This window comes from Cydia fagiglandana, chromosome 21, assembly GCF_963556715.1.
Source record: "Cydia fagiglandana chromosome 21, ilCydFagi1.1, whole genome shotgun sequence".
Lineage (NCBI taxonomy): Eukaryota > Metazoa > Arthropoda > Insecta > Lepidoptera > Tortricidae > Cydia > Cydia fagiglandana.
In genome coordinates, this window is record NC_085952.1 from 5,080,920 (window position 1) to 5,107,833 (window position 26,914).

Here is a 26,914-nt window from a genome sequence, read left to right on the forward strand (position 1 = left end):
CACAAGATAGTACTCAGGGTCTGATGATGGAGCCGGAAGGTGGTCACCGGTACCAATCAACCATGCAACTAAACACTTCGTGTTTGGGCTCGTTTGATTCGGCTCAACAAGATCTTTGACTTAAGATAGTACTCAGGGTCTGATGATGGAGCCGGAAGGTGGTCACCAGTACCAATCAACCATGCAACTAAACCACTTCATGTTTAGGCTCGTTTTATTCGTCTCAACAAGATCTTTGACTTAAGATAGTATTCAGGGTCTGATGATGCAGCCGGAAGGTGGTCACCAGTACCAATCAACCATGCAACTAAACCACTTCGTGTTTAGGCTCGTTTTATTCGTCTCAACAAGATCTTTGACACAAGATAGTACTCAAGGTCTGATGATGGAGCCGGAAGGTGGTCACCAGTACCAATCAACCATGCAACTAAACCACTTCGTGTTTAGGCTCGTTTTATTTGTCTCAACAAGATCTTTGACACAAGATAGTACACAGGGTCTGATGATGGAGCCGGAAGGTGGTCACCGGTACCAATCAACCATGCAACTAAACCACTTCGTGTTTGGGCTCGTTTGATTCGGCTCAACAAGATCTTTGACTTGAGATAGTACTCAGGGTCTGATGATGCAGCCGGAAGGTGGTCACCAGTACCAATCAAACATGCAACTAAACCACTTCATGTTTAGGCTCGTTTTATTCGTCTCAACAAGTTCTTTGACACAAGATAGTACTCAAGGTCTGATGATGGAGCCGGAAGGTGGTCACCGGTACCAATCAACCATGCAACTAAACCACTTCGTGTTTGGGCTCGTTTGATTCGGCTCAACAAGATCTTTGACTTAAGATAGTACTCAGGGTCTGATGATGGAGCCGGAAGGTGGTCACCAGTACCAATCAACCATGCAACTAAACCACTTCGTGTTTAGGCTCGTTTTATTCGTCTCAACAAGATCTTTGACACAAGATAGTACTCAAGGTCTGATGATGGAGCCGGAAGGTGGTCACCGGTACCTATCAACCATGCAATTAAATCACTTCGTGTTTAGGCACGGTTTATTCATCTCAACAAGATCTTTGATCACCTTTGACCACCTTCCAGCTCCATCATCAGACTCTGAGTATCACCTAGTGTCAAAGATCTTTTTGAGACGAATCAAACGAGCCTAAACACGATGTGGTTTAGTTGCATGGTTGATTGGTAATGGTGACCACCTTTCAGCTCCATCATCAGACCCTGAGTACTACCTTGTGTCAAAGATCTTGTTGCGACAAATCAAACGAGCCCAAACACGAAGTGGTTCAGTTACATGGTAGACTGGTACCCGTGGCCACCTTCGAGCTCCATCATCAGACCCTGAGTACTACCTTGTGTCAAAGATCTTGTTAAGATGAATAAACCGTGCCTAAACACGAAGTGATTTAATTGCATGGTTGATTGGTACCGGTGACCACATTCCGGCTCCATCATCAGACCTTGAGTACTATCTTGTGTCAAAGATCTTGTTGAGACGAATCAAACGAGCCCAAACACGAAGTGGTTTAGTTGCATGGTTGATTGGTACCGGTGACCACCTTCCGGCTCCATCATCAGACCCTGAGTACTATCTTGTGTCAAAGATCTTGTTGAGACGAATAAAACGAGCCTAAACACGAAGTGGTTTAGTTGCATGGTTGATTGGTACCGGTGATCACCTTCCAGCTCCATCATCAGAGTCTGAGTATCACCTAGAGTCAAAGATCTTGTTGAGACGAATCAAACGAGCCTAAACACGATGTGGTTTAGTTGCATGGTTGATTGGTAATGGTGACCACCTTCCAGCTCCATCATCAGACCCTGAGTACTGTCTTGTGTCAAAGATCTTGTTAAGACGAATCAAACGAGCCCAAACACGAAGTTGTTTAGTTACATGATAGACTGGTACCCGTGGCCACCTTCCAGCTCCATCATCAGATCCTGTGTATCTTCAGTGTCAAAGATCTTATTGAGACGAATCAAACGAGCCTAATCATGTTACTACATGGGTGATTGGTATCCGTGACCACCTTAATCATCACCTTAATCATGATGATGATGATGATGATTAAGGTGGTGGTCATACCAGTTCGTTTTTAAACCCTCGTTGATACAAACTTTACAACCTATAGGTACCAAATGCAATGACGAAACATGTAAATAAGCGAGTACCTATAATTTCTTTCGAGTAATATACCTTCATAAGTACGAGTATGGGGCTATTCATAAATTACGTCGTTTCAAATGGAAGGAGGTGGGGGGGGGGGGGGGTCTGGACATCGGATGATGGTAGCATGACGTAGGAGGAAACAGAGTCATCCGAAGCATGAATTTTGGATGATTTGAGGGGTGGGGCCCCGGTCAAAAATCGACAAAAATAGATGACGTAATTTATGAACAGCCCCTATGTACATTTGCACTGCATTTAATATTTTCGTACTTACCAAATAACAGTTTTAGGACTTTAAAAGTTAAGTACAGTTAGTGTTGTTATGGTTGATTTCAATATGCTTCGCGAAGGATCAAGAATGTTTAATCCATCATTGTAGTGCGAGTGTGGTAGAAGGGATCGGAATACTGAGCTCGCACGGCCTGCCGCAGCGCGTAAAATACCTAAACTCGCTCAACCCCGAAATGTAATAGCGCTCTTAAGAGCCCTTCAACGTGCACACTAGCGTCCCTGCTAAATAAGCGTGATTATTTAAATTTAACGACAGGTATTTAAAAATGGGGGCCGCTACGGACTGTATTGTGTATTTAAGTACCATTTGAATACATCAAACTAGTTTTTATGTTGCTGGATTCGTCGATCTAGGAACTCAAAACAAAAACGGCCGTTTTTACTTTGGACGCATAGATTGACAAATCCAGCAACATAAAAACTAGTTTGATGTATTCAAATGGTACTTAAATACCTATACACAATACAGTCCGTAGCGGCCCCCTTTTTAAATATCTTTCGTGAAATTTAAATAATCACGATTATTTAGCAGTGGCGCTAGTGTGCACGTTGAAAGGCTCTTAACCGTGACAGATGGTTTGGTGCAACGGATTTAGGGCCAGTTGCACCAACCACATTTGACAGACTGATCAACGTCAGCCGGCGCGCCCCGGCGCTTTACTATGAAACTTTCCATACATAAAAATTTAGCGAACTCTTTAACGATACGAACAGTTTGGTGCAACCGACCCTTAATCAACCGATCAAATTCCGTGATGTATTGCAAATCGCATGCGATTATCGGTGAAATTTGGACTGGAGTGGGCCATAACACTGATGATTTGAATGTGTTCGTCACACTTGAAGTTCGAAGTCGCATTCAATTGTATGCTTGTTAAGTTGTTATGTTTAAAATACACATAATAAAAACCTGTCCAATAAACCCACGGTATGATTAAGACAATTGGAGGTACAATAGCGAGAAATTGGCTATTGTACAGTCGCCATCAGATATATCGGAGCGGCCAAGGTGGTCACAAATATCTGAACATGCCTCTATTGTCAAGGCGTTAGAGTGCTTGTTCAGATATTGTGAACACCTTGGCCGCTCCGATATATCTGGTGGTGACTGTAGAACCAATAAATATGCAGTCGAAAGAAGTTTTCTCTTTGGTTTTATTGATATGATTTGTTAAGAGGAATTTGATCCCACGCCAATTGTTTGGGCCTGGGATATAAAGGTTATGATTTCTTGCTTTTTGAAGAATTTATTAAATACTAGCGTTGTCAGTTATTTGTTAATTTCTCATTTTCTTTCTCCCCCGATGCGGCTTGCAGATCTATTTATTTATTTATTTTATTTTATTTATTAGGAAAACTTACAGCTTAAGTAACAAGTTAGGTAATAACATAGAAACAGTAAGCCAATTACAAGTTTCCACAGGTAGAAGCTGTATAAAGTATATAGCGTGCTGTATAAAGTATATGCATATAATAAATCATTATCGGACCCGGGTATGTCCTTAAACTACGTCCAAGACCACCGGTGGACGGGCAGCAGCGTCCCTCAAATTCGGTGTACTCGACTGCGATCGCCAACCCGCCTTCCAAGTGTGACGATTATGGCATTCACCCCCCATAAGGGTGAGGCCTATGTTCAGCATTGAACGTCTTATGGCTGAAATGATGATCCGGTATCGGAAAGGCGGTTCCGATAATTTTAGCCATGTCGGAGCCCCCATCCGCTGTCGGCCGATAATTTTATGTTTGTGTGCGTATATGTAGGTATGCATATTGTCTGTTGTAGTGTGCGTGACCGTTAAAGCCGCCCGCCGCGGCCAGAATGTAAAACCGGGCAAGTGCGAGTCGGACTCGCGCACGAAGGGTTCCGTACCATAATGTACGCAAAAAAAAAACGAAAAAAAAAGCAAAAAAAACGGTCACCCATCCAAGTACTGACCACTCCCGACGTTGCTTAACTTTGGTCAAAAATCACGTTTGTTGTATGGGAGCCCCATTTAAATCTTTATTTTATTCTGTTTTAGTATTTGTTGTTATAGCGGCAACAGAAATACATCATCTGTGAAAATTTCAACTGTCTAGCTATCACGGTTCGTGAGATACAGCCTGGTGACAGACAAACGGACAGACGGACGGACAGCGAAGTCTTAGTAATAGGGTCCCGTTTTACCCTTTGGGTACGGAACCCTAAAAACACTCTTAGTCGTGAACTTGGACCTAGCCAACTCTGCATGGCATGCAATGTTATCATTAATGTCAAATTTCTATGAAAATATGACGTTTATTATGACACTTCCTCAATTTATTCTATCCAAGTCGGTGCAAAGTAACCTTAGTCGAACTCTATAGGTAATCTTGTGATTCGCCATTACTCTGAAAGCAATGCGAATTGGATACTTATGTCCAATACGGATATGATTGCCTAGGTACTTAACTCTTAAGTCTACGTGACAGCGTGATAATGACAGTGTTCATCTCTTTTTATCGCGCGGTGTTAAAAAGTGATAAGTAACTACTTTACCATGTCGATAACTCCGTCCATCGTACGCCCGTAATAGAATATTTTGTATAAAGTCCTTATATACTCGTACTTTACTTCTTATCTCCTTTTGAACAAGTTTCAGTACTTTTATAGAAAGTTGCTCTGGAAACGCCATACTTATACCTACGCGGATACGTTTGTCTTTATAACTGTTACGTAGTGGTCGTAAATTAGATATGACCATACAATACAAGTTCTAGTAGGTTAGCAACGAACTTGAGGCAAGTAGCCTTAGGTATAGGTATATAGGTACCACGATTTTGTCACTGACATATTCGCTAGCGTGTGCGTAACTCGGGTCTCTATTGTTTCCCATAAATAAACTTTAAAGGCCTGTGCACACCGGCTGCGTGTGCGTGACGTGCACGTGCGCGTGCGGCATTGTAGTATACAGATCCTTATGAGAGACGGCACACCGCTTGCGTGACGTGTGCGTGTGCGGCTCCAACATTTTAGCGCACGCGCACGTGCACGTCACGCACACGCAAGCCGATGTGCACAGGCCTTAAAACGTCAGTTGCATGTCTCTGAGTGAACAGAGCTGGTAATGTAAATGTCTATTGCAGACTATACAAACAGTGTCAGGCAGGGTGACGTTTTTTATGGCTGTATAAGCCAATACGGGAGCGGCAACCACGACCGCAAAACTGGCAGGTGTATAACGTGTGTCTGTAGCGAACAGATGACGCTTGGCTCGCTTACTTGCGAGTGTCTTAAACCAAGCGTCATCGTGGATTTTACGATCATCGAACACCAGTTTGCGCCACTTATCTCTGTCCTCGGCAAGCTCCTCCCATTTATGAACCGGGATGTTGAAGGAGTTCATGTCTCGCTTGACGCAGTCCTTATGCCGTAGCATCGGCCGTCCGACACTTCTCTTGGCATCAGCTATGGCGCCAAGCAAAACACGCCGCGCAAACGAAAAGGTTGCATTCGATGCATATGCCCCAGCCAGCGTTAGCAGCGCAAAGAGGCTGGGCAGCTGAGCAATCTCAAGAACCCTCTCGTTTGTGACCCTGTCCTTCCAAGATATGCCTAATGTAAATGTAGGTATCTCTCGTATACTGGCTCTCATATCTGAACAGGGAACAGTCTCCGTAAATCATTCGTTATCAGTAATCGGGACACCGAGTGCTTGAGATCAGCGGGCGCAGCACGGTTCCATTTTTCTCGCCTATCACAATGCGCGTCCCTTTCACACTTACATACTTGTTAAAATGTGATGGTGACAAGCGATAAAAATGCGACCGTGCTACGCCGCCAGGGCTCGATGACGCTGCGGGATAACGGATGTTTATACATTCATATATATAGGTACTTAGTTTCATTATCAATGTTGGTTTTCAAGCATAAATACATACATGTGCACAAACGTGGGATTGTATCAAAACACTCAAAACTTTTTTTTGTAAGTCAAGTAGAATCGTCCTCAGGTTTTGTGCGGTTATTGGAACTGAATAATTTATTGAATAAAACCTTTTATTACTCCAGCACTCTTATTATTTGTAGATTAAATGACTGCCAGTGAGATCGAAATTGAACCATAACTCTTTCTTTGAATCTATTTCTTAAATCGGCCGCAAGAACCAATATACCTAAATTGTAATTTTAAATAATTTTTAAGATATATTTTTATATATTTATATTTAATTTTCAGGCCAATTTTATGCCGCGGTAGCGCACGTTATATACATTGTACAATTATAATGCAGCAAATATTCGAAATGTAACTTATTACTGCAATCGTATCTCACGCAACTCAATGAAACGTAACGTAACCAATAACTGCATTTCGCGTAAATCTATCAACTTGCATAACCCGTGGTAATGTGACGTAAGTCAACGCGTAAAAATAAAGCGTAACTGGGTTACGCCGAAATTGGACGCGACGCGTGGGGTACCCGGGCCTAAACCATTCATGGGTAATATTAATATTAAAGCTACGTGCATAAAAAACAATAGGTACCTAGGCAGGCGTGGCTCACTCCGCGATTTCGTCGCTTTGCTACAGGTAGTTAAAAGTACATCCGTTCGACCCCAATTTTGGGGTTTGCCATAAGCCGCGCGTGGCGCTGTCGCCACCTAGCGGCCATATTTGTGCTGATCGTAACAGACGCGTTTTGTTAGAGAGTGAGTCTTCTGTATCTAGTACAGTCAACTGTAAAAATATTTGTGTAGCCAACTTATTCAAAAATATGTCCCATAGTTCTTAATTCGCAGACATAAGAGCTATGGGACATATTTTTGAGATGATTTGTGCACCCATATTTTTACAGTTGACTGTACTATTATTTATTCTGTGACCTAGGTATAGGTACAAGTTTGCTAGTGGTTTCAGAGACTTAAACCAGGCTATATGCCAAAGTAGGAAGGCCACAGAAAAACAAAAGTTGTCTCTCCTCTTCCAAAAAATTAAGAATTCAGGGCAATAACCGTGAAAAATTGAAAATCGAATTTCATAAATTTCGAGCCACTATCTCTGTCACTATTGGAGTAAAAGAGAAAGATGCCCGAAATTTGCGAATTTCGGTATTCGCGGTAGGCTTTCTGTTAAGTTGTGACTATGACGTACTGCCCTCTCTCTAAAAAAATAGGAATTCCCCATTTTATACGGTTAAAAAACATATATTCGAAAGGTATACTGCACCATAATTTTGTCTAGAAGTATACCGGTAGAAACAGCTACCTAAAGCTCTCAATTTATTAAATATAGGGTACAGGAAAGACAAATTATATCTCCGTACGACCTACATATCCTGTGGCTAACGGGGTAAACAGTCAGAAGGAAATGACAGCTCGCAGGATATTTGTATCCTGCATTTCTGTTCCTGTTTTTAAGCCTTGCAATATATTCATGATAATAGCAAGGACTAATACAATCAATACTTTGTATATTATAATACATTTAATCCTTTTGATAAACATACCTAAACGCAGTACGGATATGATGGTCGTTCTTGTCTACGTGACAGCGTGATAAAACGGTGTCCGTCACTTTCAATCGCGCTCTGTTAAAAGTGACGTATATTTTGTCACGTGGATAAAGCCATCCATAATAGGCCTGCAGGTTTGCTTAATTTTATTGTATAGGTGCAATGACGAAACGTACAGTCGCCATCAGATATATCGGAGCGGCCAAGGTGTTCACAATATCTGAACAAGCATTCTAAGGCCTTGACAATAGAGACGTGCTCAGATATTTGTGACCACCTTGGGCGCTCCGATATATCTGATGGCGACTGTACATAGAACTCGATTCCCGCCGGCTTACCTTAGACAGTTGACCACTTTTTTGATTAGAGAAAAAAAAGGATACCTAGTCAAATTAATAATGGTGGGTGCAAACCACCCTCAAATAAGTAGGTATGTATATGTATAGAATGCGTGTCAATGTCAATAACGCGGAATGAACACATTCTATCATTATTTTCATACAAAACTGCCTGTTTTCATTGCAGTGTATCAAATGTATGTGCTAAAGTAGCTAACAGAAGGGGATAGGATTCTACAAATGCATATAACAATAGAACAATAAGACGCACACTTAGCAACCTTGGGATCTAAGTATTGTTAAGGTGCGCATACACGTTGTTAGTTATGTAGGTACAAATGGTACAATACCCATGCGGGCCATACGCATAAATAAGTTTGTAAAAAAAGTTGGCATATTCCAAAAAACAGGCCAAGTGCTAGTCGGACTCCCGCATGAAGGGTTCCGCAAAAAACGGCGAAAATCACGTTTGTTGTATGGGAGCCCCACTTAAATATTTTGTTGTTATAGCGGCAACAGAAATACATCATCTCTGAAAATTTCAACTGCCTAGCTATCACGGTTCATAAGATACAGCCTGGTGACAGACAGACAGACGGACAGACCGACGGACAGGAGTCTTAGGAATATTAGGGTCCCGTTATTACCCTTTGGGCACTAAACCCTTAGATTACCAAGTGTTATGTGAAATATTACTTGAAGAGACACAATTACAAAGAATATCTTTGTACCTACCCTACGTATTTCCTGCTTCGTAGTAAGTTACGTTGTCTCCTCATTCTGATTCATTTTCTTTCTTGGCAACGGCCATTTCCTACAACATTTGCATTTATTTATGATGTCGGTATATGGTCGCTATAAAGTGTTCTTACATGTTGTTAATCATTACTATTTAGCAAGTCTTTATACTATTGTTAAAATAACGACACAATTAAAAGTGACATTAAGTCGAATGTCAACTATCTTGAAAATGTTACATAGAATCCTGTAATACTTTAAGTACAAGTACCTATGTATGTCTTATTGTTATATGTTGTACGTTATTTTTCTTACTGTTCGACAATAGCAGTCAAACTCCTTCTAATAATTAAATTCTGTATTGTTTCAGATCCCTCTTCAGACTTCAGTAAACATAGTATAGTTAGGCCGAAATTTCACCACACTAGGACGAAAAGAGAAATTACAACGACACAAGATGAGGTGAGTGCCTATGATATCAAGTATAGACCGACCGCTTAACGGCTCGGCCACGACATCGAGCGACTCGCGACGGCGGGAGCGATAACCATAGGTTGGAGCGCAAGTTCCGATCGCTGTGTCACGCTCCAACCTATGATTATCGCTTCCGCCGTCGCAAGTCGCTCGATGTCGTGGCCGAGCCGTAAATGCGTCCTCGCCTGAGCGGTACGGGGGCGACGGGGTAGGACGACTAAGGGCGGCGGGGAAGGAAGGCCGTACGCCTGCCGCCCGTACCTTCCCCGGCACCCTTAGTCGTCCTACCCCGTCGCCCCCGTACCGCGCAGGCGAGGACTCATTTAAGCCACCGGTCGGCAACCAGCGGCCCGCGATCCTCCCTGGCTATTTTGTATGTAATATTGACAAATGAAAATGTCTGATAAAGTCTTAAATATAAACAAAGTGCGGCTCGCGTCCACTTCGTTAACTGGCCGCCTAGCCAAGGTTACAATCGCTATCGCTTCGACAACGAAAAGCATTATGTATCTCTATCACTCTTCCACATTAGTGTGACAGTGACAGTTGAGTTTCGATCGCTACGGAGCGTTAGCGATTGGCATCTTGGCTACGCGGCCTGTTATGTGGCCCTTGGCTGCTAAAAGGTGCGACCGCTGATTTAAACGGTCGGTCTGTTCTATAGTTATAATTAAGTATTTAAAATTATTCAACATTTCCTTTAAAAAATACCGCTATACCGCCGGTACCTACGTCAATTTGAGAAAAATCTTTCTTTATCGAATAAATATCTTTACTTTCTTTTTTAAAAAAAGGTAAGTATGTAAATAAATATTTATTTTTATGACCCGTCTTCTTGATATTCGGATGATTTAACATCGGATAGGTACATATTGAGCGTTTTCCTATCCACAAATTACGTCATCGATTTTTGACGATTTTCGACCCCCCCCCCCCCCTAAAATCATCCAAAAATCATGCTTCGAATGACCCCGTTTCCTCCTACGTCATGCTACCATCATCCGTAATTTAAAATGACGTAATTTATGAATAGCTCCTAAGTAGTTTGGGTTTCTCCAACTTCTATTTCTTTTGATTTGTACTTCCCTTTTCTAAAAGGAAATCCATTCTCTAGTGCTTATTATAGGTACTAATGTATGGGGAATTATCCATAACAGGAAACAATTGTCAGCGTAATAGCGAAACACTCAAACAGGGACCAGTTTTCATCTGTAAAATTGTAACTTGAACCTCCTGGACTGGTAACTTAACATATTTTTTGCTTACGTTGCAGACAGGTTCACATCATCCAGAGGTGACGCTAACAGTGAGCATAGACGGTGAAGAGCACGAGCTAGACCTGCGGCTGAACGAGGCGCTGGTGCCGCGGGGTCACTCGCTTAGCTACCAGCAAGGTGGCCGGACCAGGGTTCATGTGCCGGAGAAAGAGGTGGGATAACAGTATGACTCTCACTCTGGCTCATACAGTAGCTAACAGCATAGACGGCGAAGAGCACGAGCTAGACCTGCGGCTGAACGAGGCGCTGGTGCCGCGGGGACACTCGCTGAGCTACCAGCAGGGTGGCCGGACCAGGGTTCATGTGCCGGAGAAAGAGGTGGGATAACAGTATGACTCTCACTCTGGCTCATACAGTAGCTAACAGCATAGATGGTAAAGAGCACGAGCTAGACCTGCGACTGAACGAGGAGCTGGTGCCGCGGGGACACTCGCTGAGCTACCAGCAGGGTGGCCGGACCAGCGTTCATGTGCCGCAGAAAGAGGTGAGATAACAGTTATGACTCTCACTCTGGCTCATACAGTTCCTAACAGCAGAGACGGCGAAGAGCACGAGCTAGACCTGCGGCTGAACGAGGCGCTGGTGCCGCGGGGATCCTCGCTGAGCTACCAGCAGGGTGGCTGGACCAACGTTCATGTGCCGGAGAAAGAGGTGGGATAACAGTATAACTCTCGCTCTGGCTCATACAGTAGCTAACAGCATAGACGGCGAAGAGCACGAGCTAGACCTGCGGCTGAACGAGGTGCTGGTGCCGCGGGGACACTCGCTGAGCTACCAGCAGGGTGGCAGGACCAGGGTTCACGTGCCGGAGAAAGAGGTGGGCATTCAATTGTAGACTAGTTATAAAAGTCGATCGAGTGAATTTCAGAGCAATCTAGTTAGTCGTTTCAAAATGAGAGCGTAAAATGAGAGCGTAACTACAGTGTGGAGAACCGAGCTTGCTGCACACTCTTTAGACCCCAATCCGCACTAGGCTGGGACAAAGACAACCTAATCCATCTTGTCCATGACAGGAGGCCTATGGCACGGATAGCATCGTCAAGTTTTTATCGCCTGTCGTGTCATGCGTCACTTTCGCACTTACACGCTTTTAAGAACCGGATAGGCATGGTGACAGACGATAAAGAGACTACCATCTTAGCCGTACTGCACTTCCATGATGAGCATCAGATCATTTTTCCATCTAGTTTATCTTGAAAGCTGTGTTTAACCCAAGCAACGTTCAGAGGAGTAACATCTCTTAGAAAAATACATTTAGATCTACTTATTTATCTGTTCTAACCATAAGCTAACGGCACGCATCACGTGATTCCAGGACCTAGATATATGCCAGTATTCTGGACGAGTGCGAGGCAAGCCGGGCTCGTGGGCCGCGGTGTCAACCTGCCACGGGGTTAAAGGCGTCATCTATGATGGACGGCAGCTGCGGTATATCGAACCAGCACTAGGTCAGTCTTTCAATCATTTCTACATCAATGCATAAACCATGCTTAGGGTTGCCATACGGAAGATGCTCTCTGCGGTGTACTGTATCGTTGAAAGAAATATTATTGTTTTCGTTGATTACTTACTAATAATACTTTTATGTATCCTTTCATTCATTAAAACTGTGTTAACTTTGTAATAAATATATCACGTAAACATTTTTTTATAAGGTCATTCCTAAAAAGCTGGACACTTGACAAGTCCGGCCGCTATCCGGACAAAGGGTCAAAAATCCTGACATGTCCGGACAAATCCGGACGTATGGCAACCCTAACCATGCTTTTAAACGTTTGGCTGTATTGTGGTGAATGGAAATAGAAGCAGAGGAAAAGCTCATAGGCGACGAAATTATGCCACAAAAGTTAATAACCTGGATACAATCTGGTTACACTTAGCCTTATAGAGGTTTAATATGATCACGTTAAGAGAGAAGATATAATCACTCCAGTACGGATGTGATGGTCCATCTTGTCTACGTGACAGCTTGATAAAACGTTGTCCGTCACTTTCAATCCCGTGGTGTTAAAAAGTGACGGTTATTTTATCACGTGGATAAAGCCACCAATACGCCTGCTGATTCTTGAAGGCGTTAAGGCTCTACTGTACAAATTATCACTGAATGAAATTTTGAACTTCTGCAGGTATTAGTTTTATTGAGACAAACATTATTTAGGTATGCAATGATCGTCAGTTTATGTTACTCTTGACTGCATGTGGTTATCTGTTCAGATTTAGCTACAGAACTGAAACAGAGACACCAAGAAACCCTGCAACATTGCCTTTTTGAAGATATCTGATGTGATGTGACAGCTCGGTGCTTTTTGTCTATTTATTTATTTTTTCAGATAACAACATAAACGCGGATCATTTTCTGTATTCTCACGAACACCTAGCAAAAGAGCACCGTTGTGGCTACGAAGGCGGCACCACGCACAACTCCAGCTACGATCCCATGTTGTTCCAACAGAGGACAGAAGAATTAGCAAGAAAGAGGTCCAGAGTTAGTCGGGTGAGTTTGCCAAGCACGTCTTTTCTTTATTAGGGCTAATATAGTTTAAAAAGTTTGGAAGTCTATCTCGAGCGCCAGATACGTATACTGTCACAGCTCACAGCGCTCTCGTGCTAAGCCTACTAATGTTTTAAGCTCGAGTATGTTCAAATAAGACAAGACAAAACACTGAGATAAGACGCTGGATGCCAGTCGCTTCCAACCGGTACGAATGGAGGTCCAAGGGCCTATGTTCAGTAGTGGACATCTTATGGCTGAAATGATGATGATGATGATGTTCAAATGTTCATGTGCATGGTCAGTCAGTCAGCTTAAGAACTTAACATCTTACGTACAGCTCAGGTTGCTGGTGTAGATTGCTTGTGAATGACTCTCCTGTATAATATGAAATCTCGTGTCATACTCGTACTACATAATACACGTATACTTTACTTTCAATTCGTAACGGGTCTTCTTGCAAAAACTTCTTCCACCACATCGTCTGCCGTGGCGGAAACATGCAGGCGCCATACGTATAGCGCCGTATTCGGCGTGGCAGCCCTCAATATATGGTCTTTCGTGCCTATTATATCCGTTTCTTGTTAAACCTGATATATATTGGTAACAGGAATTATACCGAATATTCTCTTAAAATTCATCACCTTCATTCCAGTACAAACGCGACACCTACGAAGACACGCTAGTCCGAGAGCCTTACAACGCGGACCGTCGCTCGCGCTACGTGGAGCTGGTGCTGGTGGTGGACCACGGGGAGTTCCTCGCCAGCGGCGGCGACCTGCAGCTGGTGCATCGCCAGATGAAGGACCTGGCCAACATCATCAACTCGGTGAGACACTAGAGTACAACGCGGACCGTCGCTCGCGCTACGTGGAGCTGGTGCTGGTGGTGGACCACGGGGAGTTCCTCGCCAGCGGCGGCGACCTGCAGCTGGTGCATCGCCAGATGAAGGACCTGGCCAACATCATCAACTCGGTGAGACACTAGAGTACAATGCGGGCCGTCGCTCGCGCTACGTGGAGCTTGTGCTGGTGGTGGACCACGGGGAGTTCCTCGCCAGCGGCGGCGACCTGCAGCTGGTGCAACGCCAGATGAAGGACCTGGCCAACATCATCAACTCGGTGAGACACTAGAGTACAACGCGGACCGTCGCTCGCGCTACGTGGAGCTTGTGCTGGTGGTGGACCACGGGGAGTTCCTCGCCAGCGGCGGCGACCTGCAGCTGGTGCAACGCCAGATGAGGGACCTCGCCAACATCATCAACTCGGTGAGACACTAGAGTACAACGCGGACCGTCGCTCGCGCTACGTGGAGCTTGTGCTGGTGGTGGACCACGGGGAGTTCCTCGCCAGCGGCGGCGACCTGCAGCTGGTGCAACGCCAGATGAAGGACCTCGCCAACATCAACTCTGTAAGGATTCTTAAAGGATATCTTCATTACTGAAGATTATTAGATCCCTGTCCACTCATTGATATTTCGGATTCGGAGCCAAGATGAATATCCACCTTGCCTCATCTGATGTCAGGCTGTTTTTTAATAGTTCGTTAAGTCCGTTCACATTGCTCGTTAGGCCGCGGACTGGATACGCGGCGGCGCGGTTAGTTAAGAGCATAAAAGAGAACAGAATGGCAAAAATTGAAAGAGGCCTACATCTCAAGGATTGAAAAGGGCTAAAAAGAAGAAGAAGATTATAATCACCCAATGCCGACGAAGACGCGAGCGAACCTAGTGATGGTCAGGGCCGTCTTAAAATATGCTGGGGCCCTTGGGCACATAAGAATTTGGGGCCCTTATGGAAAGTAAAGAAAGCTAATTAAACTAACATTTTTCTACTATGATCTTCTATTTATTATGGGTAATCAAATATACTGTTACTGTCTGTCCTTCGGGGCCCTCTGAGGATGGGGGCCCTGGGCACGGGCCCCGTGTGCCCTTATGGTAAAGACGGTACTGGTGATGGTATGTGTATATTGTTAACGCTCTAAATATTTGTACTTTCAGGTCTACGCACCTTTGAACATCTTCATAGCGCTCGTGGGCGTAGAGATCTGGTCGGAAAACGACGAAATAGTGCTAGAAGAGGACGGAGACGCCACGCTCAACAAGTTCCTGCACTATCGGAAGACCGTACTAGTCACTAGGATACCTAACGACAACGCTCAACTACTTACGTAAGTACTAAAGTAGCATATTTACTGGGTCTCTATTGTTTCCCATAAAGTTTTAAGTCATAATGTATTGTTTGTCCACATTTTCGTTAGTCATTATTTGGTTTTTAACCGCGTAACTTTTCAGGATTGGCATAAAACAAACCTAACCTAACTTATCTATATCCTCCTGAGTCCCCCTTGTCATTATTGCATTTTTGAATTTGGAACCTTCTTATATTTCATTTTAATTCAAAATTCCATTTGGATTAAGTCCTTTATAAAGGCCTCAGGGACTCAGGAGGATAGGATAACCCTACGAAAATCCTGAAAAGTTAACGGTTTCAGAACTATGACTAATCATAATCTGACAATCATTACATCATGACTTTCAAGTTTCAATAATTATGTCAAACAAAGGGATTCCATATCTACTGTATTCCATGAAATGTCTTCATGGATGATCATTCTCTTCGTGCTTTATGGTAAGTTTACAATCAACTATTAACTTTGCACGTAAATCACAAAGTAGAAGTGCATTTGGGTTCCAATTCATTGATTTTACTGGACTTGTAAAAACTAAGACCAATGGGGTTGGTCGGTCGAAGTATTTAGCAGAAGGCGACAGCATAGCTTGCCCTGTCAATCCCTAGCATTGTGTCAAATTATTGTTTTTTAAATGGATTTTTATACCCTGATGCCATTTAAGCAGGCGTGGCTCACTCCACGATTTCGTCGCTTTGCCACAGGTAGCTAAAAGTACATCCGTTCCACACCAATTTTGGGGAAAGCCATAAGCCGCGCGTGGCGCTGCCGCCACCTAGCGGCCATATCTGTGCTGATCGTAACAGACGCGTTTTGTTAGAGAGTGAGTCTTCTGTACTGTACCTAGTACTATTATTTATTCTGTGATTTAAGCCAAATCTCATAGAACAAAAATAGGAAAAGGGGCAAGCTATGATGGTGCCATCTGTACAAACCTTTGACAGCTGCCAACCCCATTCGCGCTCTATGATTCAGTAAATTATGTGGTAAATCTGATTGTTAAAATTGGACGTTTGATAATTTACCACAAAACATACGGTACATGCAGCACGATGCAGCGCCATCTTTTTACAAGCTTTTATTTAGTTTCACCTGAACGTTGTCTGTAATCAAATCTTGCAAGTTAAATTTGATCCACTTCCCGATTTCCGATTGAGCTGAAATTTTGCATACATACGTAAGTTGGGGGACAATGCAATATTATGGTGTCATCGAGCTGATCTGATGATGGAGACCAGAGGTGGCCAACTGGCCATAGGAAGTCTGTGATAAAACAACGAATGTCTTGATGATGAATTGTCTCGAGGAGTATAAATTGCATGTGGAAAGAAAAGTACAGTCAGCGATAAAAGCTTGTACCAAAAATGAATTTTTTGCCAAAAACTTATTTAGCTATCAAACTCGGGGCACGATTTTTTTCTTAGAATAGGCACACCTTGAAATCAATGAGGCCTTTGGAACTGCTTGCTTCACTACTATTTACTTTCTTCACAATTGTGTTTGATTATTGCACCGCTACTGTTCAAACTGATTATGGTATTCAAAATTACTGAGTAATTGTAAATTGGATTAAAATGCTGAATGAATAGCCCCATAGTTCTATATTAAAGAATAGAACTATGGGGCTATTCAAAAATTACGTCATTTCAAATTAGGGGGGGGGGGGGTCGGGACATCGGATGTCGGTAGCATGATGTAGGAGGAAACATTCGAATCGAAGCATGATTTTTGGATGATTTTAGGGGGGGGGGGGGTCAAAAATCGATGACGTAATTTATGGACAGCCCCTATAGGGGTTTCCCCCACTTATTTAGACGCGGAATCGACAAAATCCGATGGGAAAAAAGCTTTATGCCCGCGTAATAAGAGCGAAAAAGTCGTCAACGCGTCGGCAGGCGTCGGCCGATGCGAGCCGAGCCGAACAACGACTTATTCGCTCTTATTGCGCAGACATAAAGCTTTTTCCTCTATCGGATTTTGCCAAATGCGCGTCTATACAGTGTGGAAAGATAAGTCGGGCCCTGGAGGGAAACTACCTTAAATCCTTAAGCTGGCTCATTTTACTTAAAGGAGACTTTCCTTTATTTTTAAAAAGAAACAAAACTGCATTGATAGATTTTCTAAAACTCGCTTGCTTCGCCCGGGACTCGAACCGACTAAAAATTCAAAAAAATAAAAACTCGCAATTTTATTCTACTAGGCGATACAGTTAATGTTAATGATAGGTAACATTTCTCCAAGAAACATTAGGGGTCATCCATTAATTACATCACACGTTTAGGGGGAGGGAGGGGGTCAAGAAAATGTGACATGTTGTGACAAGGGGGAGGGGGGAGTCATAAACTTTGTGACGTCACTTTAACTTCATCAGTAACCGAAAATTTTATAAAATTAACTTTATTCGCTATACAGTTAAATAACAAGTTTTTGAAACGATAATCGTTTCTATTCGTTTAATTTTATTTCTTAATCAGTTTTGGGTTATAAAATTACTAATATTTCTTTTGTCAAAAATATTTTGATGAAATATTAAATAAATATTTGCCGATTTCGTTGAAGAAATGTGACGTCACACCAGGGGGGAGGGGTTTGCCAAATGTGACCAAGTGTGACAAGGAGGGGGGAGGGGTAAAAAAACCTAGAAATTCGTGTGACGTAATTAATGGATGACCCCTTAGGTCTTACATTCGTCTGTCGTACAAAATATCCATAAAATCTAATATTTAGTACTGAAGATTTTTTTGACAAGCCAAATTGAAGAAAAGAAGAAAAATACTTTGAATGCAGTTTTGTTTCTTTTTAAAAATAAAGGAATGCCGCCTTTAAGTAAAATGAGCCAGCAGTTTCCCTCCAGTGCCCGACTTATCTTTCCACACTGTATATCTGGGGAGACCCTAACTTTAATTATGATTATGATTATTTTATTTCTCATTCATATTTTACGTGCACACTTACGCACAAAGTGGGCAAATGTAGTGCTATACGTTACCCATATTTTTTTCTGTTACCATTTTCCTACCTATTTTTTCTAATTTCCTCCTAACGCTATTGGTGATTGTTTTTAGACATTGCATGTGTGTAGTAGCTGCTTGGTATGTCTAACGCATAGTCTTTCAGCCATTTAATCTCGCCGCAGGGGAACTCGGTTCGTCAAAACAGAAGAATTTCACTACGACTACACGAAGCCACATTTGTGAGTGTAATTTTGGTAATCTGTTGTTTTACAAAGGGTCTGCAGGTCAGAGAGAGAAAGAGAGGACGGAGGAATCTGGATCTTATATGTATATTTTTTTACCATTAGAGAACTCGACATCAAAACGTTCCGTATTTACCTACATGAACATCCAAAAACTTAAAAGATCATTGTTTGCATATTATCTTTACTAAGCCTAAACCCACGCTTAAAAACGTGTTCACGTTGTCCTATCTACCGCTAACTATAGTTCGTTTTTTTAGCATTAGAAAGAAGGTAAGCGATCTCGACATGTCATTTAATTGAAAAACGCTTTTGAAAAATCAGTAACCATATACTTATGAAATCAGAAGAATATAAAAAACCGCGCAAGTGCGAGTCTGACTCGCGCACGAAGGGTTCCGTACCATAAAGCAAAAAAAAAAAACAAAAAAAGCAAAAAAAAAAAAACGGTCACCCATCCAAGTACTGACCCCACCCGACGTTGCTTAACTTTGGTCAAAAATCACGTTTGTTGTATGGGAGCCCCATTTAAATCTTTATTTTATTCTGTTTTTAGTATTTGTTGTTATAGCGGCAACAGAAATACATCATCTGTGAAAATTTCAACTGTCTAGCTATCACGGTTCGTGAGATACAGCCTGGTGACAGACGGACGGACGGACGGACGGACGGACGGACAGCGAAGTCTTAGTAATAGGGTCCCGTTTTACCCTTTGGGTACGGAACCCTAAATGATCGTATTAGATTCATAATTGTTACATATTTGCCGTGACTTATTTTTAAAACGTGTTTTTCAATCAAAAGACACATCAAGATTGTTTACCTTTTTAGGGTTCCGTACACAAAGGGTAAAACGGGACCCTATTACTAAGACTTCGCTGTCCGTCCGTCCGTCCGTCCGTCCGTCCGTCCGTCCGTCCGTCCGTCTGTCACCAGGCTGTATCTCACGAACCGTGATAGTTAGACAGTTGAAATTTTCACAGATGATGTATTTCTGTTGCCGCTATAACAACAAATACTAAAAACAGAATAAAATAAAGATTTAAATGGGGCTCCCATACAACAAACGTGATTTTTGACCAAAGTTAAGCAACGTCGGGAGTGGTCAGTACTTGGATGAGTGACCGTTTTTTTTTGCTTTTTTTTTTGTTTTTTTTTTGCATTATGGTACGGAACCCTTCGTGCGCGAGTCCGACTCGCACTTGCCCGGTTTTTTCTAATGCTAAAAAAACGAACTATAGTAGTAGTAGTAGTAGTAAACACTTTATTGCACAAAACAAGTACATAACACAGAGAGAATACAATAAATGTGTACAAAGGCGAACTTATCCCGTTAAGGGATCTCTTCCAAGTATCATGTGTCGGGTTCTTTATTGCTAAAAAGTTTTATGGTCTAAACCTACCGCTTTACCCTTTGCCAGGCCCACTTGCACCATCCCACTAACCTTGGGTTAAGCGGTTAAACCGTTAACCTAGCGTCAAATTATATGGTATAACGCGCCAACCTCAAACGTCGGCCCGGCCGAACGAAACTCGCGGATTGGACGACTTACCTGCTGCACCGCATGAGCCAATCACAGCTCCGATTCATGACGCACTGCGCGTGACCGACCGTATACAGATACGTTCTCGCCGCTCCCGCGCAGTCCGGCAACCGACGCGATACGATTAATATATGTTTAATGATAAGTTGTAAATCACTACAGTATTTAGTGCTTAATTTCTAATAAGTTTCCCATAAGAACATTACGAGTGTAATTATTCAACAGAATACACTTTTTATTCAGTATCGGTGTCGTTTTCACTTTTAAATAGCCTCCTCATCCGAACCCCGAGCTAGCTGGCGCTACAAAATGGCTGCCCAAGTGTGAGGCTATAGTGAAAAAGTGGACTTTTGTGCCGTGATTCATTAAAATAAACAATATAGTGTAATAAAATGCCGCCTAAATCAAGGAGAAATCGACGTGTGTCGACGCCGACGCGAGATGACCTCGAGCCCGCTCGAGAAGGTTCTTTCACGAGAGATGACGTCGCGACGCTTGTGGATTCGTTGCAACGGTCGCAAACCAACGCCTTCAGGGAACTGCTGGAAAGCGTCATCACAACCTCTAGGCACCCGTCGTCGTCTACTACATCGACACCGTTTCCTGTAGAAGGAGGAAATTTCTCTCGCTGCAAAGCTCGATTCGCTGGAAATGCGGAAGAGTCCATCGAAGGTTTTATTGACGCCATTGAGGCCTACAAAGATTGTGCCAACATCTCGGACGATAACGCCATTCGAGGGTTATCAATGCTACTAACGCATTCAGCCGCAGATTGGTGGCAGGGCATAAAACCGGAGATAACTTCATGGGCCGAAGTCATTGATAGCTTGCGCCATACCTACGGCGACAATCGAGCTCCGCCACGCATTTACCGCGACTTATTTGCTGCGCCACAAGGCGAAGAAAATACTCATGTTTTCGTCGCAAAGTGTAGAGCCCTGTTGGCAAAATTGCCGCGTAGCGAGTTGGCCGAGAAGGTACAATTGGATATGGTGTACGGACTGTTAAACAAACGTATACGCAAACGTGTTAAGAGGGAAGAGTGCGCAACGTTTAAGATATTGTTACAAAAGGCGCGCGCCGTCGAAGAATCGTTGAACGAGAGTACGAACGATACAAAGGCCGCCGCCGCTTCCAAGAACGTGAGCTACGCCTCGCCGAGTCGTCCCGTCGCCGTGTCAAAGCCGCCGCGCGCTACCGCGAGCGCGAGCGCCGCGCCGCCGTCCCGCGAGCCCCGCGCGCCTCCGCCACGTCGTTTAGATGATAACAGTGATAACAATACAGCGTCCGCGTCCGCCGCGAAATCTAAGTCGTATAGTAAGAAGTGCGGGTATTGTAAACGTTACGGCCACGTAAAAGAAGAATGTAGAAAACTAAATAAAGACTCTAGTGGTACGTCTAACGATAAAAATAATAACACATCAGATGTTAATGTCTTACGTTGTTATGGTTGTGGTCAAGTAGGTGTTATACGCGCAAATTGCGAAAAATGTAATGCTACTTTCTGTACTGTCAACTGCAGCATGGATTCGTCCAATCCAGGGTTAAAGGACACTGGTAAGCAGACTAAGAAGCTCTCCCCGGTGAGTAGTACTCTTAACTCTATACCTAAGGTTCAAAATGATAAGCTTGACGAGATCTTTTTGTCTCCCACTGATTTTCGACATGCACTTCCTGCAAATTTCTTTGGTGACGGTTTAGTAGCAAAGCCGGTGTTGCCCCGCGCCGCCGACAGCTCCCAGGATGACCCTGTAGTCGTTCAACAATCGTGCACACTTTTTGCAAAGTCCATTATTGATAACAGTGATAAGCAAGTAAATTGTCCCCGTAGTAAGGAAATGTCATTTTGCACCGTGTCAAATAATATTAGTAACATCCCTGTGCTGCCAGATCACGTCAATGACGCCAAATCTAGGTTGATTACAGCTGTTTTAGGATCAGCTGATAACAGTAATAAGAATGGTCACAATGTAACAAAATACAGTAAGTCATCTTCGGGTCACAGTATAGATAATTCCAGTAACTCAACCACGCCTTGTGAGGGAATTTTATTTTCAGCTGTGGACTTTTCAGGGACAAACCAGAAGGATGAGGACTCCAAGGAGCCTACACCTGGAGCCCTAATGGACCAGAATGACTCTGAGGACCCCGTGTTGGATTTATTTGACACATATGAGGAATACACAAAAAGGCATCAGCGGCCAATTTTAGGGATTGGAATCCTGGACATGCAAGGTATTGCCTTAGTGGATACAGGCGCAAAGAGAAGCTTGGCAAGTCGAAAGCTCTACTCACTGTTACTTGAGAGACAGCAACAGTTCTGCGAGAAGCAAATGAGAGTGACATTAGCCGATGGTGTAACTCAACTTAGAAATGTGCTCAAAATTACCTTAGATGTCAAAGTGAAGGATAGAGTGATACCTCAAGAGTTCCTGATCTTACCTGAAGCTGAAGAAAATGAAACTTTACTGGGAATCGATTTTCTAAAAGCATCTAGGCTCGACCTGGACTTTGATAACCATACTTGGTGTTTCCCAGGTGGTGAGAAATATCCCATACAGTATGAATCTGACATGCCAACGCAATTGTCAATTGCTGCAAGCAATATACTTCATGCTGAAGAAGGATCAATGCTCAGCGAAGGTGAAAAGATGAAATTAGCCGAAGTGTTAGAGAGGAATAGTGCAGTCTTCAGTCTAGGGGGAGCGCCCACTCCAATTGTTGAACATCATATAGACACAGGAGACCATGCACCTATATCTGTGCCTCCATACCGGCTCACACCTGCAAAGAAAGAAATAATGAAAGCGGAGATTGAGAAGATGCTCCGGGAAGGGATAATAGAGGAATGTGAATCTGCATGGACCTCACCAGCAGTTTTTGTCCCTAAGAAGAATAATACTGTCAGATTCTGTGCTGATTATAGAAAGCTGAATAGCGTCACAAAGACAGATAACTATCCCTTACCCTTAATTGATGAGCTGCTGCAGTCGACCGGAAGACATTGCTACATAAGTACCATAGATCTGAGATCTGGATACTGGCAAGTCAGTGTGAATCCAGCTGATCGGGATAAGACATCAGTGATCACACCATTCGGTACCTACCGTTTCGTACGAATGCCATTCGGTTTGAAGAATGCACCTGCAACCTTCCAGCGGTTGATGGATAAGTTCAAATCCGGTGCCAGCTTGCAAAATACTACAGTTCTAGCTTACCTGGACGATCTCCTGGTTATATCTGACAGTTTCGAGAAACACCTGCAAGACCTGCAACTTGTGTTCGACCGACTACGTCAGTTTGGCTTAAGAGCAAACCGAGAGAAATGTGTTTTTGCTTGCAAAGAGGTCAAGTATCTTGGACACCTCATCACCCCTGACGGTATTAAGCCAGATAATGGGAAAGTTGAAGCAATATTAGCCATGAAGGAGCCAACTAATCTCGAGCATCTCCGGACATTTCTCCAAACCTGCGCTTGGTTCAGAAAATTTGTTCCAAATTTCTCAGCGGTAGCTCAGCCGCTTACCAAGCTTACAAAGAAAAATGAACCATGGAAATGGCAAGACGAGCAACAACAGGCTTTTACGGAGCTCAAGACCAGATTAACTTCAGCTCCAATCCTGGTGCAAGCGGATTACAGCAAACAATTTATTCTACGGACTGACTCGAGTAACTATGCTCTTGGAGCTTGTCTTATGCAAGGCGAAGGACATGATGAGCGTCCCATTGAGTATGCCAGCAGGCTGCTCACTCCAGCAGAACGCCGTTACAGCACAACTGAGAGGGAGTGTTTGGCTGTGATCTGGGCGGTTGAGAAGTACCGGCCCTATATTGATGGTCATACAGTTTTAGTGAAGACGGATCATCAGCCGTTGAAATGGCTGTTGACTCACAAGTCACCAAGTGGTCGCCTTATCCGGTGGGCACTTAAACTGCAAGGTTTTGACATCAAATATGAATACACACCTGGAAAGGCCAATGTCATAGCAGACACATTGAGTCGACCTGTCTGCGATGAAAACTCCAAAGAAGAATGTGGAGTCTGCTCTATTATTATTGATATTCCACAAGTTAACCCGACGGAACTACGTACTGCACAGCTCGAAGATCCAGAAGTCGCCAAGATTATTCAAGACTTGGAAGACTCTGATCCTATTAACTCGACCAGATGGCTAGAGAGAGGATATGTCATGGCCCAAGGGATTCTCTACTATTACAATCCCAACTCTGAGTCGGAGGAAGCTCAGCTGGTAGTACCTAACTCTATGAAGGAGGCCGTCCTAAAAGAGTACCACGACGCCCCAACAGCTGGTCATCAGGGCGTGGAAAGGACCCTCGCACGCATCTGTCAAAAGTATTACTTTACAGGAATGCGCAAGTACATCACGGAATATTTAAAACTATGTGAAGAATGCCAACGTTACAAGATAAGTAACCAGAAGCCTATGGGACTACTACAGACCCCAGTGCTTAATCAAAGAGGAGAGGTGCTTGCTATAGACCTCTTTGGCCCTCTACCTGAAGGAGACAATGGAGAGAAATGGGTGCTGCTCATCGAGGACACGGCTACACGCTGGGTGGAGCTGATAGCCCTCAAGGACGCAACAGCAGAAGTCTGCGCTCCAGCCCTTATCGAGCAGTACTTCCTACGGTATGGATTCCCAAGAAGAATCATTTCTGACAACGGAGTTCAGTTTGTCTCAGCTGTGATGCAGCAGACCATGTTCTTGCTGGGAATCAAGCAGAATTTAATACCACTCTATCATCCTGAGGCCAACCCTGCAGAACGCAAGAATAGAGACCTCAAGATTCAACTCTCTATTTTAGTGAAGAACAATCATCGTGCGTGGCCCAAGTTCCTGCCAGCGATCAGGTTCTCGATGAATAGTGCTCTTTGTGCCACCACTGGATGCAGTCCAGCTCACATGATGTTCGCTCGAGAGATGAGGACTCCTTTTGATGCTCAACGTGATTTAAAGGCTATTCTGTCAAAAGAAAACTTTCTGCCGCAAATAACTCCTTACTTGAATAAGTTTCTCGAAAACTGGGAGGTTATAAAGGAGAAAGCTGTACGCCAGCAGGACCAGAAGAAAAGCGACGCTGACCAGCACCGACGGCAGTCACCTTTGTTTTGCGTTAATGACCTAGTTCTGGTAGACACTCATTTGCTTAGTAACGCTTCTAAAGGTTTAACAAAGAAATTCATGCCCAAACGGGATGGTCCCTATCACATTAGTAAAATAATTAGTCCAACTTCTTATGTTATAGCTGACGTACAAACCAATACCGACCTGGGTAAATACCATAGTTCTGATTTGACACCATTCACACCAGGTCAAGGTATTCCTTCGGTGCCTGTCCAACCACGGCGACTACGTGGTCGCCCTCGTAACTTAGCGCGAGATGATAGTGTTACCAAGTCCCCAACGGGTCGTTCTGGGAACTTGGAGGGGGAGTGTATAACGCGCCAACCTCAAACGTCGGCCCGGCCGAACGAAACTCGCGGATTGGACGACTTACCTGCTGCACCGCATGAGCCAATCACAGCTCCGATTCATGACGCACTGCGCGTGACCGACCGTATACAGATACGTTCTCGCCGCTCCCGCGCAGTCCGGCAACCGACGCGATACGATTAATATATGTTTAATGATAAGTTGTAAATCACTACAGTATTTAGTGCTTAATTTCTAATAAGTTTCCCATAAGAACATTACGAGTGTAATTATTCAACAGAATACACTTTTTATTCAGTATCGGTGTCGTTTTCACTTTTAAATAGCCTCCTCATCCGAACCCCGAGCTAGCTGGCGCTACAACTATTTAACCATGGCAACTCCAGGTTTAACCGGTTAACCCCGGGTTAGTGGAATGGTGCAAGTGGGCCTAAGGGATATATATTTCCCACATACGGCACTTCAAACATGTGTTCTATTTTCGATGAGTAAGACTGACATTCAATTGTTATTTTCGATATGTCCGCCTGGTAAAGGGTAAACATTTCGTTACCAAATTAGCATTTATTTACTACGTATATGTTCTGGTAATTTTTTTCCACTGATATTCATTGTTTTCAATAATATAAATCATTATGTTTTATACAATTATATATTTATTAGGTATGTAACGTAAATGCAATTATCTTACTTTATTCAATGCATGTGGTGTTTACCTTTAAGTAATTGTTACGCTAAGCGATAATAGTTAAAAATGTTTGTAGTTATACTTTACAAAGTGTAAACAATTGTTGGTGAACCAATAAATATAAAATAAAAAATAAAAATAAATAAATATATTCTTAAGAAAATACAACTTTCTGGTCATATTTACATATCGCAACAGGTGATAATTTTACTAACCCAATATTATAAAAGCCATAATAAAAAAAAGCTTAGTAAATAACCTCTACCAATCTTAACAATCATATAAACAGTTCAACCCTTCCACAGCCGGCAGAACTTCAAAGCGGGCGTGGTCGGCAAAGCCCTCAAGGGGTTCATGTGTTCGTACAACTACTCGGCCGGGGTCGCCACCAACCACTCACGGGTTATAGGGCTCGTGGCCATGACCATCGCTCACGAGATGGGACACAACTTTGGCATGGAGCATGACCAGGTATTAATCTCTATCTTCGAGCCGCCCATCATACAAAATTATAGCCAAGGAAGTTTGAATCTTGTTGTATTTTCTGTTAGGTTGAATTTCATTTGTTCG

General features: G+C 43.3%; 2 protein-coding genes across 2 annotated transcripts in view; both read left to right on the forward strand.

Annotated features, from left to right (window-relative positions):
* Positions 1–7,531, forward strand: part of LOC134675171 (protein phosphatase PP2A 55 kDa regulatory subunit) — a 228,153-nt gene extending 220,622 nt beyond the window's left edge. Inside the window, exon 13 of the transcript XR_010099703.1 lies at positions 7,520–7,531. The gene's annotated coding sequence lies outside the window, so the exon portion shown is untranslated. The remainder of the gene's footprint in view (positions 1–7,519) is intronic.
* The window catches only part of LOC134675252 (disintegrin and metalloproteinase domain-containing protein 19), a 101,687-nt gene that overhangs the window by 57,885 nt on the left and 16,888 nt on the right, over positions 1–26,914 (forward strand). The window contains exons 2-8 of the mRNA XM_063533470.1: positions 9,397–9,488; positions 10,774–10,929; positions 12,093–12,225; positions 13,108–13,271; positions 13,924–14,097; positions 15,270–15,439; positions 26,650–26,815. Coding sequence (XP_063389540.1) covers positions 9,397–9,488; positions 10,774–10,929; positions 12,093–12,225; positions 13,108–13,271; positions 13,924–14,097; positions 15,270–15,439; positions 26,650–26,815 — 1,055 coding nt within the window. The remainder of the gene's footprint in view (positions 1–9,396; positions 9,489–10,773; positions 10,930–12,092; positions 12,226–13,107; positions 13,272–13,923; positions 14,098–15,269; positions 15,440–26,649; positions 26,816–26,914) is intronic.